The sequence below is a fragment of the Sus scrofa genome, chromosome 6 (assembly GCF_000003025.6).
Source record: "Sus scrofa isolate TJ Tabasco breed Duroc chromosome 6, Sscrofa11.1, whole genome shotgun sequence".
NCBI lineage: Eukaryota > Metazoa > Chordata > Mammalia > Artiodactyla > Suidae > Sus > Sus scrofa.
Window position 1 is genome coordinate 103,692,930 of NC_010448.4, and position 17,476 is coordinate 103,710,405.

Consider the following 17,476-nt stretch of genomic DNA (forward strand, 5'->3'; position numbering starts at 1 on the left):
CTTTAACTAGTTTATTATGAAAAAAATCTAAAAACTTATCTGGAAGTGTATTAGCCCAGGAATTTGTTGTACTACTTTGTTTTAGAGGAGTTAGCGTTCATGTCATACCCAGCTTTTTTTTCCAGCAGTAAATATTCCCAGTAGTAAAGCGTTAAGGCTGGCTGGGAAATGTGTTAGGGTTAATGTTTATCCTATAGAAACTATTTTATGCAGCCCTTTCTTTTAAAAAATAAAGGAAAAATGAGTTTTTGTTTAAACATTTTACTAACATTTCTTAAATTACATAGAGATTTTTAATATATGATTTTAAATTTTATATTCAATTCTTGGTTGCCTATTTTTTCTCATTTTCTTTTATAGTGTTATCTTTTTTACAGCTTTGAGGTCTTTTTGGGGGGGGGGTTGCTTTTTTTTTAAGGGCTGCACCCATGGCACATGGAGGGTCCCAGGTTAGGGGTCCAAATGGAGCTATAGCTGCCGGCCTACACCACAGCCACAGCAATGTCAGATCCGAGCCACGTCTGCAACCTACGCCATAGCTCACGGCAATACCGGATCCATAACCCACTGAGCAACACCAGGGATGGAACCTGCAATCTCACGGTTCCTAGTTGGATTCGATTACGCTGCGCCATGATGAGAACTCCTATAGCTTTGTTTTAAAATTAACACAGTAGGAGTTCCCTTCGTGGCTCAGTGGTAAACGAATCGGACTAGGAACCATGAGGTTTCTTTCGGGTTTGATCCCTGGCCTTGCTCAGTGGGTTTAAGGATCTGGCGTTGCCATGAGCTGTGGTATAGGTTGCAGACGTGGCTCGGATCTGGCATTGCTGTGGCTGTGGTATAGGCCGGCGGCTACAGCTCTGGTTAGACCCCTAGCCTGGGAACCTCTCCATGTGCTGTGGGTGCAGCCCCAGAAAAGACAAAAAAAAATTTTTTTAATAAAATTAACACAGTAAACTGCATATATTCCAAGGCTGTAACTTGATAAGTTTAAGCATATGTGGAGTTACCATTGTGGCTCAGTAGGAACGAACCCGACTGGTATCCACGAGGATGTGGGTTCAATCCTGCTCAGTGGTTAAGGATCTGTCATTGCCATGAGCTGTCATGTAGGTTGCAGATGTGGCTTGGATCTGGAGTGGCTGTGGCTATGGTGAAGGCCAGCAGCTATAGCTCTTATTAGACCCGAGGAACCCCTAGCCTGGAAACTTCCATATATATGCTGCACATGCGGCCCTAAAAAATAAAAAAAAAAAAGGTATGTGTCATGAAGCCACCACCACCACAGTCAGGGTACGGAAAGCTTAGTGGTCCTGTCATCTTACTCTCCTCTTCAGTCTGTTTTTCATGATGTTGATGTACATATTTTTTAACTAATTTTAGATGTACAGTAGGTGTAAATGCAGTTTTTAAAGTTTCCATGTATCCTTCATCCAACCTCTTTCCCTCATGTTCACATCTCACATTGTCGTAGTACAGTTATCAGAACCAGGAAATTAATATCCATTTAAGCTGTTAGCTAGAGATCTTACTATGACTTTATCAGTTTTTCCGCTGCTGTCTGTTTTGGGAATCATTCTTCTCATCCCGTATTCTCTAAGTTCTGTCTTTCCTTATGACCTTGACTTCTGAAGAGTACGGAGAAGTTCCAGTGTAGATTGTCCCTCTGGTCAAGTTAGTCGGATATGTTCTCACTTTGGGGCAAGTAACACAGCGTGGGGGTGGGCTCTTCCTGGTGCCTTGTCATGCTGCCGTGTCTCATCGCCGGTGATCTGAGCTATGATAACCGGCTGAATAGTGTCTGTGAGGCTTCTCCACCATGAATTTACTTGAGAAGAAACGAGACAATGTGAATATTTGGGATCTCATCATACTTCTGCCCTTGACGAGCATACGTGGGCGAGCTTTGCCTGCAAGGGTTACTGCTATGGTGTTTCCCAGAGGGGGATTTTGTTCCCATTCCTTTTGCTCCATTTATTAACTGATGTTGTTCTTTCTCGAAGAGCTTTTCTTACTTAACTATTCAGTTATTTACTTAGATCAGTATGGACTCCTGAATATTAACTTTACCCTGTGGGTTATAATCCACTGGCGTTATTTATGTAGTTTCTCAGGTTGTCCCAGATTTGCTTATTGGTACCTCCTTCAAGTCGAATCCTTTTAAAATGCTCCCATCGTTTTTTGAGCATTTCCTTACTTTCTGGCACCATGAGATTCCAGAAAAATCTACTTTCCCTGCCTTGGCCTCAGGATTACTTGTATTCCTCCAAGGAGCTTTGGTTGCTTTTACTGGATTGGAGAATCGTATCTTGAACAAAGATCTGGTCACTAGGTGTGCTCATTAGTCTGAGGTGTAACTGCTTCCAGGTCTGCTCAGCTGGCGCTGTGTATGTACATCTCACACCCAGGTCGGCATGACATCTGTCTGTAAGAATCGGGAGTTCCTCCCCTCCCACCCCATCACCCCCAGTTCTCCTGATTTGTAGCTTCTTTCTTTGACAGTGAGAAGCATGCCTCTCATTATCCATAGTATATTTACGTATTTATTCAATCCTAGAATACACATAATATAGTTTCAAGGTTACTATCCCACATGTCTGTGATTTTTAAAAAAGTAACTGCTGTACGGTATTTATTAACAGTTTTTTTTTTTTTTTTTTTTTTTTTTTTGTCTGTATGCTTATAAATCTGTAGTCAGTATAGTTTTCAAAGTTACTTAGGTTAGTTTACTTCTTCCCTTCATTGTGGTTGTGGTATTCCTACATAGGGTTTTTATAACAAGCATTTGACAACATATGACAACTAACATTCTTTAAATAGGATGTTACTTCTTCCATCTCTCCCTGGCTCCTGGAATGATGGAGCTGCCTTCTATGACTAGATGTGAACCAGCCTCAGTCTCTGGTCAGAAAGGGATCATTGGTCCACTCAGCAGACAAGCAGTTGTTCCCACCAGGAGGGCCTACAGAGCTGAGGACACTGAGATTATGGTCTGTGCGACTTAGGGCTATATTACACCTTTCTATATCCCCCGAACAGCTTAAAACCAGAGTTTACGGGTTATCCATAAGTTTCAAAAATTGATATTTATTTATTATTGTAAAATATATAAAATTATTTATTGACAGACTACAGATACACACTTTTTTTTTTTTTTTTTTTTTGCTATTTCTTGGGCCGCTCCCGCGGCATATGGAGGTTCCCAGGCTAGGGGTCCAATCGGAGCTGTAGCCACCGGCCTACACCACAGCCACAGCAACTCGGGATGCAAGCCGCGTCTGCAACCTACACCACAGCTCACGGCAACGCCGGATCCTTAACCCACTGAGCAAGGGCAGGGACCGAACCCGCAACCTCATGGTTCCTAGTCGGATTCGTTAACCACCGCGCCACGACGGGAACTCCTACACATTATTTTTTAAGTGCTAAGTTAGGTTTGATATATATAAACATGCCTCGCTTTGCATAATAGTAGAGACCACAAAACTGGGCAAGCCAAAACCCTGCAGAAGGAGGCTTAGTCAGTGAGGGAGATTGGGATTGGTTCATGACCTTTATAAACTATGGTTAGAACTTTAAAAACTCTTACTATGAGTTAAAAATGTATAGAAAAATGAAAAATAGTAAAGTGATATTTAGCACATTGCAATTTAACAGGGAGAACTAAAATGTCGTATTTCTTTGTAAAAGACTTGTCAGAAGTTGTTCAAAAGTGCTTGCCTTCTTGGAATTCCCTTTGTGGCGCAGTGGAAACGAATCTGACTATGAACCATGAGGTTGCGGGTTGGATCCCTGGCCCCAGTGGGTTAAGGATCCGGCGTTGCCGTGAGCTGTGGTGTAGGTTGCAGATGCAACTTGGATCTGGCGTGGCTGTGGCTGTGGCGGGCAGCTATAGCTCTGATTTGACCCCTAGCCTTCATATGTCTCAGGTGTGGCCCTAAAAAGCAAAAAATAAAAAAATAAAAATAATAATAAAAGTGCTTGCCTTCTTGATGTAACACCTATGCTGTGGAGCAAGCAGCTTCTCTTTGCCTTTGCAAGTTGCCCTACTCCTTCTGAGTTGACACTAACTTCCAGTTTTTCAACTTTGAGCTTTGCATGTCATGAAGCATCTCTAGGAGTTGCTCTGACTTGAAGCTTTTGCCTGGGTACTTTCCTCTGGGTCCTCATCCATCATTTCGGCCGCTTTCCTCTTCTGTGGGATGAGCTTACCTCCAGGTTCCTCTGGCTGCACATCCGAGTCTCCTGTTCCCCTTGGTCAGCTATTTCTTCTTTAACTTCTGACATTCAGTTTGAATTTTACTTCCAGTACTAGACCATTTGTTTCTTGACTGTACTTTGATCTTGGCCAGTTTCCTCTTTCAATCATTCATTTTATAAAATGTCACCTGGGTTTATGTTTATCACTGGGAGACCAGGAGCAACAGAGCTACGCTTTTGCCTTCTGTGCCTGAATGAACTGAGTGACAGGTGAGCTGGGACTAGTTACCGGCAGGCTGAAAAAGTGATGAGATAATGGGATGGGCATCTGTTATTTATGTACAGTTGCCCCCTTTATGGGTTCTGCATCTGTGGATTCAACCATGGGTCAAAAATACTTGGAAAAAACTTTTTCCAGAAAGTTCCAAAAAGCAAAACTTGAATTTGCTGCATGCTAGCAAATATTTATGTAGCATTTACTTGTAATAGGCATCATAAGTAATCTAGAGACAATGTAAAGTATATGGAGGATGCTTGTAGTTATATGTAGCACTATGCCCTTTTGTATATAAGGGACTTGAGCATGCTTGGATTTCAGTGTCTGCAGGGGTTCCTGGAATCAGTCTCTTGTGGACACCGCGGGATGACTGTTGTGACGTGTGGGTGGAGGAGCAGGCAGTGCCATGTGTACTTTGTGCAGTTACTCAGTTAACATACTGTGGCTGCTGAGATTTGTGTTGATTTGAATCTCGAACTGTGAGTCCTGGCTGTGTTGTAACCTCTGTAAGTGCTCAAGTGTGTGTTAACAGTGACATTTCCCCAGTTTTATGATATTTGGGAAATTAAGTATTTTTAAAATTTTTGCTGTGAAGATAGGTGATAAAGCATTTTCTTTCAGTCCTTGGTTACTTGTCCCCTCCGCCACCAGGTTGTATGGTGAAGGGCAGGAGGTGAGGAGCCCCAAGTCTAGGCTTAGTGTAGCCTGAGTGAGAGGCTCTTAATGCTAAGTGGCACCTTGTTTCTCCTCTTAGATCGACATAGAAATCAATGGCGATGCGGTGGATCTTCACATGAAGCTGGGGGACAACGGGGAAGCTTTCTTTGTGGAGGAGACTGAAGAGGAGTATGTAAGTTGTAGGGTCACAGCCCACTACCCACTGGTGTTCAGGCCCGTGCGTGCGCGCTTGTGTGGATGACTGCCGAAGGTTAGACAAGCTATGTTTTAGGTGGAAGAGCTGGGTGGTCAGGAAGGAGCCAAGGGTGCAGGATGTGCCCGCCCCTTGCGACAGAGGCACTGTTCTCCTGTGCCCAGTGCAAGTTCCTAGGTGACGTCTGTAGAGTGTCCACCTCGGCCAGAGGACACTCAGCTCCAGCTGTAATCACAGCCGTAACTCTTCAGGACATGTTTGCCATTTAAACTTGGGAAACATGTTTGACGTTTTCATTGGGAACATTACGTCCCAAGCCCTGAAAAGAATAAAATCTCAGTAAAAGCAGTGAGTTTCAATTTGTTAAGGATATGGAGCTACTGTTTTTTGGTTTTGAAGATGAACTACCAGTGTGATGTCGTAAATTCACAAAGAAGAAATAAGCAACAACAGAATGAAATTGTTTGTCATTTTTTTCATTTACACTGGAAGCCCAGGGCGTCAGTACTTATATGTAAAGCAGCAGTGAAATTGCGACTGTGAAGGAGAACCCTCGCCGACCACAGACCAGCATTCCTCCCAGTACCTTAATTCCTTGTTTTTATGTTACCTTATTTGCATTTTCTCAGCCTACAGAAAAGCTTTCCTAATCAGACTGAGGCAAAAGGCAGATTGAAACAATAAGTGAGTTATTGCAAGAATAAAGCATTTTTTGATATAACTTGTACTGCTGTTTGGCTCCCTGTAAATCAGCAGATACAGTGAGAGGCCTGGGTTCTCTGTGGTTTGTTACCCACGTCTCATGATCAGTTCAGGTGATTCCTTTCAAAATTATGCTTATGGAGTTCCCATCTTGGCTCTGTGGTTAATGAACCCAACTAGTAACCATGATATTGCAGGTTCAGTCCCTGGCCTCACTCAGTGGGTTAAGGTGAGCTGTGGTGTAGGTCGCAGATGCGGCTTGGATCTGGCATTGCTGTGGCTGTGGTGTAGGCCGGCAGCTGTAGTTCCAATTTGACCCCTAGCCTGGGAACCTCCATATGCCACAGGTGCAGCCCCCAAAAGACAAAAGACAAAACAAAAAACAAAAAACCTATGCTTAGCAAGGTCAACTTGAAGAGTGTCAGCTTTCCAGCCTTTTTTTCCTATTTTGTGTGAGACCAAATTGACCAGTTTTCTTTAGCATGACATGTTTTTCTTTAAAAATTTATTTCATCCAACAACACTGGAATTACCACTCTGTGCCACATACTGTGAATAAAACACCAGCCTGCTCTCCAGGAGTTCAGTGTCAAGGGGGACAAACATTACCAAAACCCACCTGGCTTCCATTTCCTTTTCTTGTTTCTCTCCCTGTTCTCATTTAACTGTCATCCACCTCCCTTCCAAGTCAGAAGTTCTAGATTGAACTTTGTCCTTTTATTAGCTGCCCAATAGTCCGTAGCCCGGGAGTACCACACCACCTCTCCCCATCCTCACCCTGAAAAACACTCAGGCACCCCACCCCGTCCCTGCAGCAAGCCTACTGGCTCTGCTCTGGTTGGAGCTTTCCCACGCTCCATGCTGTCCTGGCCTGTTGGCTCCTCCACTGGCTTCAGCGACGTGGACCCCAGTGAGCTAATGCTTAGCTGGGCACAAGGGGGTGAAGTCCCCTCCAGGGAAGGGGGCAGGGCCATGGGTTCAATGCAATTTTCTGACCTTTGGGAACTAGGTAAGTGTTCTTTCTGCCACCTGCCAAGAAAGCATCATTTTGACTGGCTGTACAGTTTGACAACTTTTATTTCTCTGTGTTCTCTTTAAGGAGAAACTTCCTGCTTACCTTGCCACCTCACCCATTCCTACTGAAGATCAGTTCTTTACGGATATTGACAGCCCTCGGGGGAAACCAGGGGGGAATGAAAGGCCACCTCAGAGCTCTGACATCTCCCCCGTCCTAGAAACGGAGACAGTTTTTGCCCCCAGTTCTGTGAAGAAGAAGAAACGAAGGAGGAAGAAGTGCAAACAGGACAGTAAGAAGGAAGAGCAGACCGCTTCTCCCGCTGCTGAAGATGCCGTGGGCGTGGACCTGAGCTCCGACGAGGACAAGGGGCTGCAGGCGATAAGGTAGGCGCGGGGTGGGGCTCCCGTCCTCCAGGTCTGCAACCTGAACCTTGGGCCTGTTCTTCCCCTTGTGACAGTTTATCACGAATCAGGCAGGAAAGGCACTTTCTTTTTTACTTTCTCCAGCTCTTCAGACTATGTGAAAAGTCCTTGCTGTACACACAGCAGTGTGTTTCTTTTCACCCAATAAATTTCCAAAAGCCAAGCAAATCATAAGTCACGTAGAAGATCTGAGCTAGCAACTTGCCCCTGAGCAGGCGGATGCAACATCAGGCACATTTCTTTTCCCAGTGGTTGGTTTTCCTGTCTATTCCTGAGTTAAAGGTTGTTCATTTGAGTTTATCATCAGAACATCCTAGTTAGTTGAGGAGGAAAGAGGGTTTTGTTTTTGTTTTGAAGTGAGAAATTGTGTGTGTGTGTGTGTGTTCTTAGGGCCGCACCTGCGGCATATGCAGGTTCCCAGGCTAGGGGTCTAATCAGAACTACAGCTGCCGGCGTGTGCCACAGCCACAGCAATGCCAGATCCAAGCTGCGCCTGCGACCTACACCAGCAGCTCACGGCAACGCTGGATCCTTAACCCCCTGAGCAAGGCCAGGGATGGAACCCAAAACCTCTTGGTTCCTAATCAGATTCATTTCTGCTGCACCACGACAGGAACTCCGAGAATCTTGATCACTACTTATTTGTCAGCTCAGTAGAAGAACTAAAAAGTTCTGGGGTGTAAAGGTAACAATTTGGAGGAGTTTTATGTGTTTTTTCATGCACGATTTGTAGGCTGTCTTCTACCTGTTCCACTCAGTGCTGGCCCTGGCACAGGATGGGCCATAGGTGTGTCCATGGGCTGGTTCTTTTCCTTGGTGACCGCTGGACAAGTGACCCTGAATTTCCAAACCCTTATTGAGTTGGGATTTGGGGAAGGTGGCTTCATGAGGGAAATGCCAGCCCCTTGTCCGCTTTCACCTCCACTGCTGGAAGGAGAGCTCGTGCCCCGCTCCCTGGGAAAGTTACTGCTGCTGAATTCTCTGCACATAGGGAAGGATGGGAAATAGCACTTTCTCTAGTTGTGAAAACCCTTTATATACCAACCTTGGAGTTTAGTGTGTGTTTTATTTACCAAGGTTTTGTTTTAAATAAGTCAGGGGGAAAAAAAAACTGTTATTTAAAATGTTACTGTAATAATTATGCTATTAGTGAATAGCATAGTATAATAATCCCTTTTTGGCAAAACTGTTAACTCATTTCCTAAAATCTTAACATCTGGAGTGTAAATCCCAGAACATGTTCCTACACTGAGTAATAATCTTTAATGTGTGAAATTGTTCAACTCATCAGTGGTCGCATTGTGATTCTCACTCCCCCCACCCTGAACATATGAGCCCTGGATTTCCATTCTGCTTGAAGGCAGAGTTCCTCTGTTAGAACCAAACAGCAAAAGACAGTAGTGAGAAAGTACTTTAGACTATAGAGGATTGTAAACTGTACCTATAAAGACTTTAAAATCCTGAATAACAAATTGGGGGGGGGGCTTTTTTGTTTTTTTATTTGTTTGTTTTGTCAGTGTCAGGATACTAGCTGGGAAGGCTCTACTTTTATATCATTGATTCCCAAAGAATTTTAAGCAAATGAAAAGTACCACAGTTTCTTAAAAATTCTTCCTACCCTTTTCTTCCTGCTTTCAGTCTCTTAGGGGTTCTCGTTCACTTCCCTAGGAGTACAAACTAAGAGACCCTTTCATACCTTCCATTGTGTGATTTCAGTAGTTTCTTTAAAAGTTTTGGCTTAATTATAATGTATAGGTGGGCAGGAAATGTGTTCTTTTGAGGAAAACTTGAAATACACATACATGTAAACTTTATTTGGATTAGCACTATAATATACTCCCTTAATCACCTTGACTCCTAGAAATATTTTTTCCAACTAAAATTCTTCCAAGATCTACCAGGAAAGTCACTGAAGTAACACTTTTGCCTCCAAAGTATTCTTGTCCTTTGTTATCACACAGTAGAGCAGCGTTTAGAACTCTTGAACAACCTGCAGCTTTGGTTTAAGAAGTTAAAACATTTCTGAAACATAAAAAGCCACCTGTTTAATGCCCAAGAATTATGTTCCAAAGGCATTCTGTAAATGAGTGCTGTAAGTGAACGCATGGCAGGAATATTAGTGCATGCCCTCCTTTTCCAGACTGTGTGAAAACGCTGTATCAGCTAGATCTGCAGGAACGCTAGTTTGGTTGGCAAGAGTCCTGGCGGGGTGTGTGCTCAGGCATGCGCTGAACTGGATGGTTGAACATGGGCCAGCAGCCTCTTGGTCACTCTGGGCCTTCCTTTCCTAATCTATGAAATGGATCATTGAATTCCATGGATTGCCAGACCCTTTCCAGCTCAGCTCCTAGTTCTAGAATAATTTGGAGGAGGATATTTCGGGTCAGAAGTATTAATGGCATGTTAAGCAGCACAGTAAAGAATCGGAGAGAAAAGGACCAGGATGTCAGCTGCTTCTGCAGTTGTGGGATCCACAGGTGATGTTGGGACTGCACATTTGTAGCTTTCAGATACCTTCTTCTCCTCAGCCCCTACCAGGTAGGAGAGAAATTTTGAAAAAATACCTAAAATCAGTTTTATTTTTGTCTTGATATAAATAGCATTCTTTTAAATTCCTTATTTTTCAAGAATGTCATTGATAATAGTCTTAAGGTTAAGTCAGGCTCCTGGAAGGAAGCAGAAGAAAGATGAAACCGCCTTTTTTTTTTTTTTTTTTTTTGTATTTTTCTAGGGCCTCACCCATGGCATATGGAGGTTCCCAGGCTAGGGGTCTAATCAGAGCTGTAGCCACCGGCCTACACCAGAGCCACAGAAACGCAGGATCCGAGTCACGTCTGCGACACAGCCCACAGCAACGCCGGATCTCCAACCCACTAAGTGAGGCCAGGGATCAAACCTGGAACCCCATGGTTCTACGTCGGATTCATTGAGCCACGACAGGAGCTCCAAAACCACTTTTTAAGGCTGGTTGGTATTGTACAGCCACAAAAAACTTCGTGATAGAAGCTGGAGAGCTTTCAACCGCATAAGGCTTTCTGTGAACTATACCTGGTGAGTCTCTCCTGAAGGAGGGCTCCTGGCTTGAACAGCATGGAAGCCTTGTTTGTCATTCCAGAGGGTGGGTGGGTGGATAAACAGTGCACCAGGGCACATGCAGCCTCTGGAAAGGAAGAGACTGTTGGCGCTGGATGAAGCAGTGTCAGCCTTTAGTGCAGATGCACAGAACATGCCACTCATGGAACTGCTTACAATACGTAGCAGCAATAACAGTGGCAGTTAGGACGATACCATCAGAGATGAATCTCTACTTTTAATCCACCAGAGCAGGCTGACTCAGAGTTAGGTCTAGGAGCTAAGTGCAGGTTCTGGGAACTGACAGGCACACTGAGGCCTCAGGCCGTGTCAGCCTGTGGCCCCGAGGCTCCTGGCCTCTCCACACGCATCCCAACACAGGGAACAGAGCAACGTTGCCTGGGTCCATTCTGTTCTACCGTGACGTATCTTTGATGGGAAGCGTCCCATATGCAAAAGCATATTTCAGCGATGAGTCACATGGAGGCTGAGGGTCAGCACTTGATCAGCAGTCAATGAACTCCGGCCTGGGACTTAGCTGCCCTGCCTCTTACACGCTCCCACTTAAATAGACAGAAACTCACCTAGCCCCTCTAACTTATCACATGTAAATAATTCAGCCTTCTTATTTTGACTTTCTATTGGGTTTTGTCCCTATTTTTAAAAAACTGAGGTATAACTTACATACAATAATATTCATAGATCTAAGAGTGCAATTCAGTGAATTTTGAGGTCTTACGTGTCACCTAACTTCTGTTGGCTTTTGAGTGAGAAAAATTCTTGTGTGCCAAAATGATGCTGAACTTGAAGCCATGATGTTGAGGTGCATCTGTGAAGCCTGATATGCTCTGGACACACTTCATGTGTCTTGACCAGTTGAACCTCCCCTCACACCCTGACCCAGTGTGAGACCGTTTGTCCTGCTGCAAATTCTCTTCTGTTCAGCATGAACGTGTGTTTTTGTCCTGTGCTTCAGCACAGATGTAGTCAGCGTTCATGCTTTTTCTCCGCATTCCAATCTGAACACTCCCTTAGTCACATATTTAAGTTACCCTGTCACTGGCGGCCTCACCGGCTGCCTCTTCTCAGGCACGTGTGCCTTTTTGAACGTGCTTACTAGCAGGTTTTCAGAACTTCTGTTTTAGTCAGTGAATCAATCACAGGACTTAAGAGAACCTCAATATCAGCAACTTTTTCCATCACTCTGATGGGTCTAAAGTAATGGGCTCTACTTTTGTCAGGATTTGCCCAGAGAAGACCACGCCAACCTTCCTGGGCTTGTAGGTTCTTAGTGGTGCCTGATCTCTCTCAGTATTTTGTTAAATCCAGTTTGCATTACTGTACTCTTCTTGGCTTACCTTTTTAATACTGTGGTGAAATATGTTCCAAAAATAAAATAACTTGGAATAAAAAAAATGTTCTATGTGTTTACATTGCTCTTTTCAAACTGCAAATTTATGAATAGTAATGGATCGACCCTCTGCTGTCCTCTCAAATTTAGCAAATAAGGACTCTCCATAGCATCTGATTTTCCCTGTCTGCTTCTACCATTTGAATTTCCTCTCTCACAAAATAGACTATTGGAGTTCCCTTTGTGGCTCAGCAGATTAAGGACCTACCTGACATAGTGTCCATGAGAATGCAGGTTCGATCCCTGGCCTCACTCATCGGGTTAAGGATCTGGCATCTCAGCAAGCTGTGGACAGTTGCGGCTCAAATCCCACATTGCTGTGGTGTAGGCCAGCAACTGCAGTTCCTATTCGACCCCTAACCTGGGAACTTCCATATGCCATAGGTGTGGCCATAAAAAGAAAAAATTAAAAAATAAAAGACCATTTTTATCTGGATTTCAGCTTTTTTCGAGTAGATCTTTCCCTTTCAGTGAGGTAGTATGTCGGAGTTTAATCCTTCTGAGGGAAAGAAGGCTAGAATAAAAATTTAAATTAGAAAATACAACTGTGTGGAGAAACAGTTGTATGTCAGGGCATGTTAAGATACAAAGAAGGAAAAATATTACAAATTACAATTAATAAAATGGTTTCTATCCCTGTTTTTAGTCTAGCACTTTAAGTGATACAGTTAAGTCCTTCTGTATTTAATATCTATCCTGGTAGAACATTGGAGTTTTCTATAAAAAGCTCATAAATGTGTATAAAAACTCTGCAAATTCAAGAAAACCAAAGGGTAAATTATTTAAAATTATGTTAACATTAGTTCAGTCTCCTGTAGTTCTGAGGTTTTGTGAATGAATTTTAAAAGCATTTCTCATACTTTGATGTCATCTTCCTCACATCCCTACATCATGTAGATCCTGTAAGTTAGAGAAAGTTCTCAGGTCAGTGCTTGGGCCGTGAACCACGAGTTTAAGTGTTGAGAGTTCTTGGAGGGGGGTGGTTGTTGGGGTTTTTTGTTTTTGTTTTCTTTTTTGGTCGCCCGGTGGCATATAGAGTTCCCTGGTCAGGGATCAGATTCGAGCCTCAGTTGCGATATACACTGCAGCTGCAACAGCATGGAGTCCTTTAACCCACTGTGCTATGCTGCAGATTAAACCTGCCTCCTGATGCTGCAGAGATGCCGCCAATCCCATTGCACCACAGGGGGAACTCCTTAGGGTATTCTTAAATTTTTGAAATGTAGCTTTTGTCTTCAGCTGTTTTCCTTGCTGACATTTTCTGTAATAGTCAGGAGTGTTTGTAGCAGGAAACCTGAAATAGGGTTTTATTACCTCAGTGTTGTAAGGATTGAATGAAATGCAGTAGAGCCTTACTTTGCTTTTTGTAACATTTGAATCAATTACCCCTAAGAGATGTAAAAAGAAATTTTTTTTTTAAGTTTTTTAATGGCCAAATCTGCAGCATATGGAAGTTCCCAGGCTAGGGGTCAAGTCAGAGCTACAGCTGCTGGCCTACAACACAGCCACAGCAACTCGGGATCCGAGCCGTATCTGCAGCATACACCACGGCTCACAGCACCGTCAGATCCCTGGCCTACTGAGCCAGGCCAGGGATTGAACCTGCGTCCTCATAGACACTAGTTGGGTTTGTTACTGCTGAGCCACAATGGGAACTCCAGAAGAAATTTTTCATCACATTTTTTCCGTCCCAGTTGTTTGTGCCATACTTAAATGGTGACTGCAGTATGTGTGGCAGGTGCGTCAGTGAAACCCCTTCTCCTTCCTGTTTTCCCTTTAAGAGAGTTAGTTATTAATCATTTGGCTTTCCTCGTTTGTACCATTTAGATGATGTGTTGATTATAAGTGGGGAATATTTTAAAGCTGACCTAAATCTCATTATTCCTGCCCTCCCCCCCCCCTTCACAGAGGATCTTCAAATGCTTCCTTAAAGGAAGAAGAATATAAGGAGCCTCTGCTCTTCCACTCAGGAGATCACTACCCTCTATCTGATGGAGACTGGTCCCCTTTAGACAAGTAAGTAGTCTTGAAATTCTCCCTTTCTGAAAGGACTAAAGGGCTTTTTTGTTACTCAACAGGACGGTATTTCCATGTCTCATACAGTAGAGGGACGGTGTGTGCTTTTAACACGCATATGGACCTTTCCCCTCAATAATTATTTTGTTCCTAAACTTGATCTGACTTAATTCTCATAGAGTTGGCCAGTGTAGACCTGTATAATCAGCATAGAATTTGATCCTCTACAGTTCTTTTCAGTGTCAGCTACTAACCATAACTGCAGTTAATACTGTGAAGAAATATGCAGTCACTCTTACGTGTTCAGATTCAGTTTCTCTCTGTACTAGTTAATTTAACCCATCTTTCCATGTATTTCCTCTCCTGTAAAATGACCTTATTGATTTCTTGTGAGAATCGACTGGGATAATACATGTTATCAAGGACCCAGGCAAGTCCACAGTGCGTGCTAGTTGGCGTTTTTATTATTATTAAGGAACTCAAGTGGAAGAATAGCCTTTATATCTGCAGATGAAGTGGGCATATTCAAACTTATATTTCTTTTTGTCTGTCAAGCTCAGCCAGACTGGAGTTCCTGACTTTAACGTCGTCATCACATTTCTGTCCTCTGTTTGCAGCCCCTACTCCCCAGCAGCATGTCCGAAGAGTGACTCCGAGCTGGAATTGAAACCAGCCGGGAGCCTGCTCAGATCCGAGTCCCACATGGAGTGGACGTGGGGCGGGTTCCCAGAGTCCACCAAGGTAGGGGTGGTGAGCTTCGCGGGTGCACGCAGTGGCAGTCCCTCGAGTGGTCATATGAGTGGACCCAAGTTCACATCTCCCCTGTTTGCACTGTCTTATAATGGAAGGAATCCAGTGTTATTTTGTGTGTTTGTATTTAGTAAATAATGATGATTGCTGTTTGAGCACTTTAATCAGGAAAATTTTTAAAGTACCTAAAGGAAACTAAAATTTCCACTGAAATTTTAAATGGGAAATTGCTTGTAAAAGCTTTTTTGTCAGCTTGTAAGGAGAATTTAAAAAGATAGGTTTCTTGACGGAGTTCCTGTTGTGGCACAGCAGAAACGAAACCGACTGGGAACCATGGGGTTGAGGGTTTGATCCCTGGCCTTGCTCAGTGGGCTGAGGATCCAGCATTGCTGTGAGCTGTGGTGTAGGTTGTGGACGCGGCTTGGATCTGGGGTTGCTGTGGCTCTGGTATAAGCCAGCAGCAACAGCTCCGATTAGACCCCTAGCCTGGGAACCTCCATATGCCACAGGTGTGGCCCTAAAAAGACAAAAATACAAAAAAAAAAAAGAAAATTTCTTGAGAGAAAGAAATGTTTAGACTCTAGTTTTCTAAAAATACATATTTCACTCATGTATGTGATTGCACTGAGATTGGACTGCCTGCTTTTACATTATGTTGGCAGAGCCTTGAGGTGTTCCGAGCAGGAGTGCTCAAATACTTTCTCGTTTGAGGTAGTTTTCTCCACTGTTTGTGAACCATTTCACTCAAAGTACTATAGGTAGTGAATTCGTGCTAAGTTATAAACATGGGCATCTGCATCCAGCTTAAGCAGTAGCGTGTAACAAACCCCTTGAAGTAATTTAATTTTCAAACAATTTACCTTTTTTTAGGTCAGCAAAAGAGAGCGATCTGACCACCATCCTAGGACAGCTACAATTACTCCATCAGAAAATACCCATTTCCGGGTAATTCCCAGTGAGGACAGCCTACTGGGTGAGGTGGCAAAGGATGCGTCCGTGGGGGAGACCGTCTGCACGATCGTGAAGCCCAGGCCCCGGGCCCCGGGGAAGCAAAGGAGCGGAGCGGCCTCTGCAGCCGAGCTTCTGGAGCCTCCGGTCCCTGCTCCCTGGGACACCCACCACCCCCTGCCCCCGTCATTCGCCGAGGTTCCTTCAGAGTCCAAACCGGCTGCTAAAATTGACTCTCCCTCAAAGAAGAGAGGTAATGGCGGTTTTGCATTGGCCTTGGCGGCTCTGAATCTAGGTGGTTAATTATTCCAGGGTCTCAGGCATACAGGGTGGCCCTGTTACATCTGTGCTCCCCACCCGGCCCGCCATGCACTGGGGGGGCTCTTCGATAGCTTCCCCATCGTTCCGCATGGGCCCCAGGGAAGCGTTTATAGAAAAACTTAGGAAGGCATTAAAATCAGTGAGTGAAATCAACCCCTTTAATGACTAGGTGTGTCAGTTAAGTGAAGAAGAATCCCCAATGATTATGCTTCACAGGAAAAATTACACCTGAAATATCTGGTTAGTTGCGGCCAAATTAAGTACTTTTGTTGCAGTAATATCGGCCATGAATAAAGGAACACTGATTATCAGTATGTGTTCTTTCACTGATTGTTTCCTTTAATGAACAGAAGATGAGATCCACCTCTTGGCTCAGCAGCTCTCACTTTTGGAAAGTAGTTTACATCCATCAGAACATTCTTACTATTTAAAAGTATAATGTTATCCAGTGATACTTGGTATAGTAAGAGCCAGAACACACTCTGAACACTGGCCTTGGGCCTTATGCCAGGGGAGCAAAACCTTACCTAAAATACCCATTGTCACATTAAGCCTGCCTCACTTTTTAAAAAATGGTAGCACCTTAGGTTAGATGATCACAAACTGACTTTATGGATACTTACAGATGTGGATGTTCAGGGTCACTCAGAAACAGTTTATTTAAAAAAAAAAAAAAATGTACCAGTTCCCGTTGTGTAGCAGAAACGAATCCAACTAGTATCCATGAGCATGTGGGTTCGATCCCTGGCCTTGCTCAGTGGGTCAGCAATCTGGCATTGCCATGAGCTGTGTGGTGTAGCTCACAGATGCAGTTTGGATCCTGTGTTGCTGTGGTGTGGGCCGGCAGCTATAGCTCAGATTCGACTCCTAGCCTGGGAACTTCAATATGCTGTGGGTGCAGCCCTTAAAAAAGGCAAAAAAATAAAGTACAAAATGTAACTGTCACAGGTGTTTGTGTCCACGTGTGCCTACCTGCTGCTTCTCTGCTCCTTCTCTGCTCGGCCCCAAAGCCCCCCACCTGCACCTTGTACTCAGGAAGGCAAAGGGGGAAGACCCCGCATCAGGGTGACTGTTTGGTTTTAGTCCAGGACATGATGACCCTTCTTCTTGCATGTAGTGTGGGGACTGACTGAAGGTGGGGACAAACTGCTCATCCACTGTGGTTGTGGCTTCATTCTTTTCCCGCAACTTTTTATTATGAAAATCTTTATTCATATTTGTTTTGTTTCTCCACGCACACAGTTTATTTTAAACCCTTTGAGAATAAGTTGCAGGCATGATGACATTTCATCCTGAAATACTCCATTCTCTGCACAACCATGGTGCCACTGTCATCTTAAATCCACAGTCATATGTCCTAAATGTGCCTAGAAGAACTTTTTAACTTTGGATTTTTTTTTCCAAACCAAGATCTCATTATGATTAACATGTTACATTTGGTTTTTGTGTTTAATCTTTTTTATTT

At 43.8% G+C, this 17,476-nt stretch overlaps 1 protein-coding gene across 9 annotated transcripts in view; it reads left to right on the plus strand.

Moving 5' to 3' along the window:
• Positions 1–17,476, plus strand: part of LPIN2 (lipin 2) — a 102,427-nt gene that overhangs the window by 67,205 nt on the left and 17,746 nt on the right. For all 9 annotated transcript variants that reach the window (XR_002344390.1, XR_002344392.1, XR_002344391.1 and 6 more), the window contains 5 exon segments: positions 5,235–5,330; positions 7,153–7,454; positions 13,885–13,992; positions 14,610–14,733; positions 15,613–15,943. Coding sequence is in view for 5 of the 9 variants with exons in the window: in XM_021093241.1 (XP_020948900.1) it covers positions 5,235–5,330; positions 7,153–7,454; positions 13,885–13,992; positions 14,610–14,733; positions 15,613–15,943 (961 nt within the window). In the remaining 4 variants the exon portion in view is untranslated.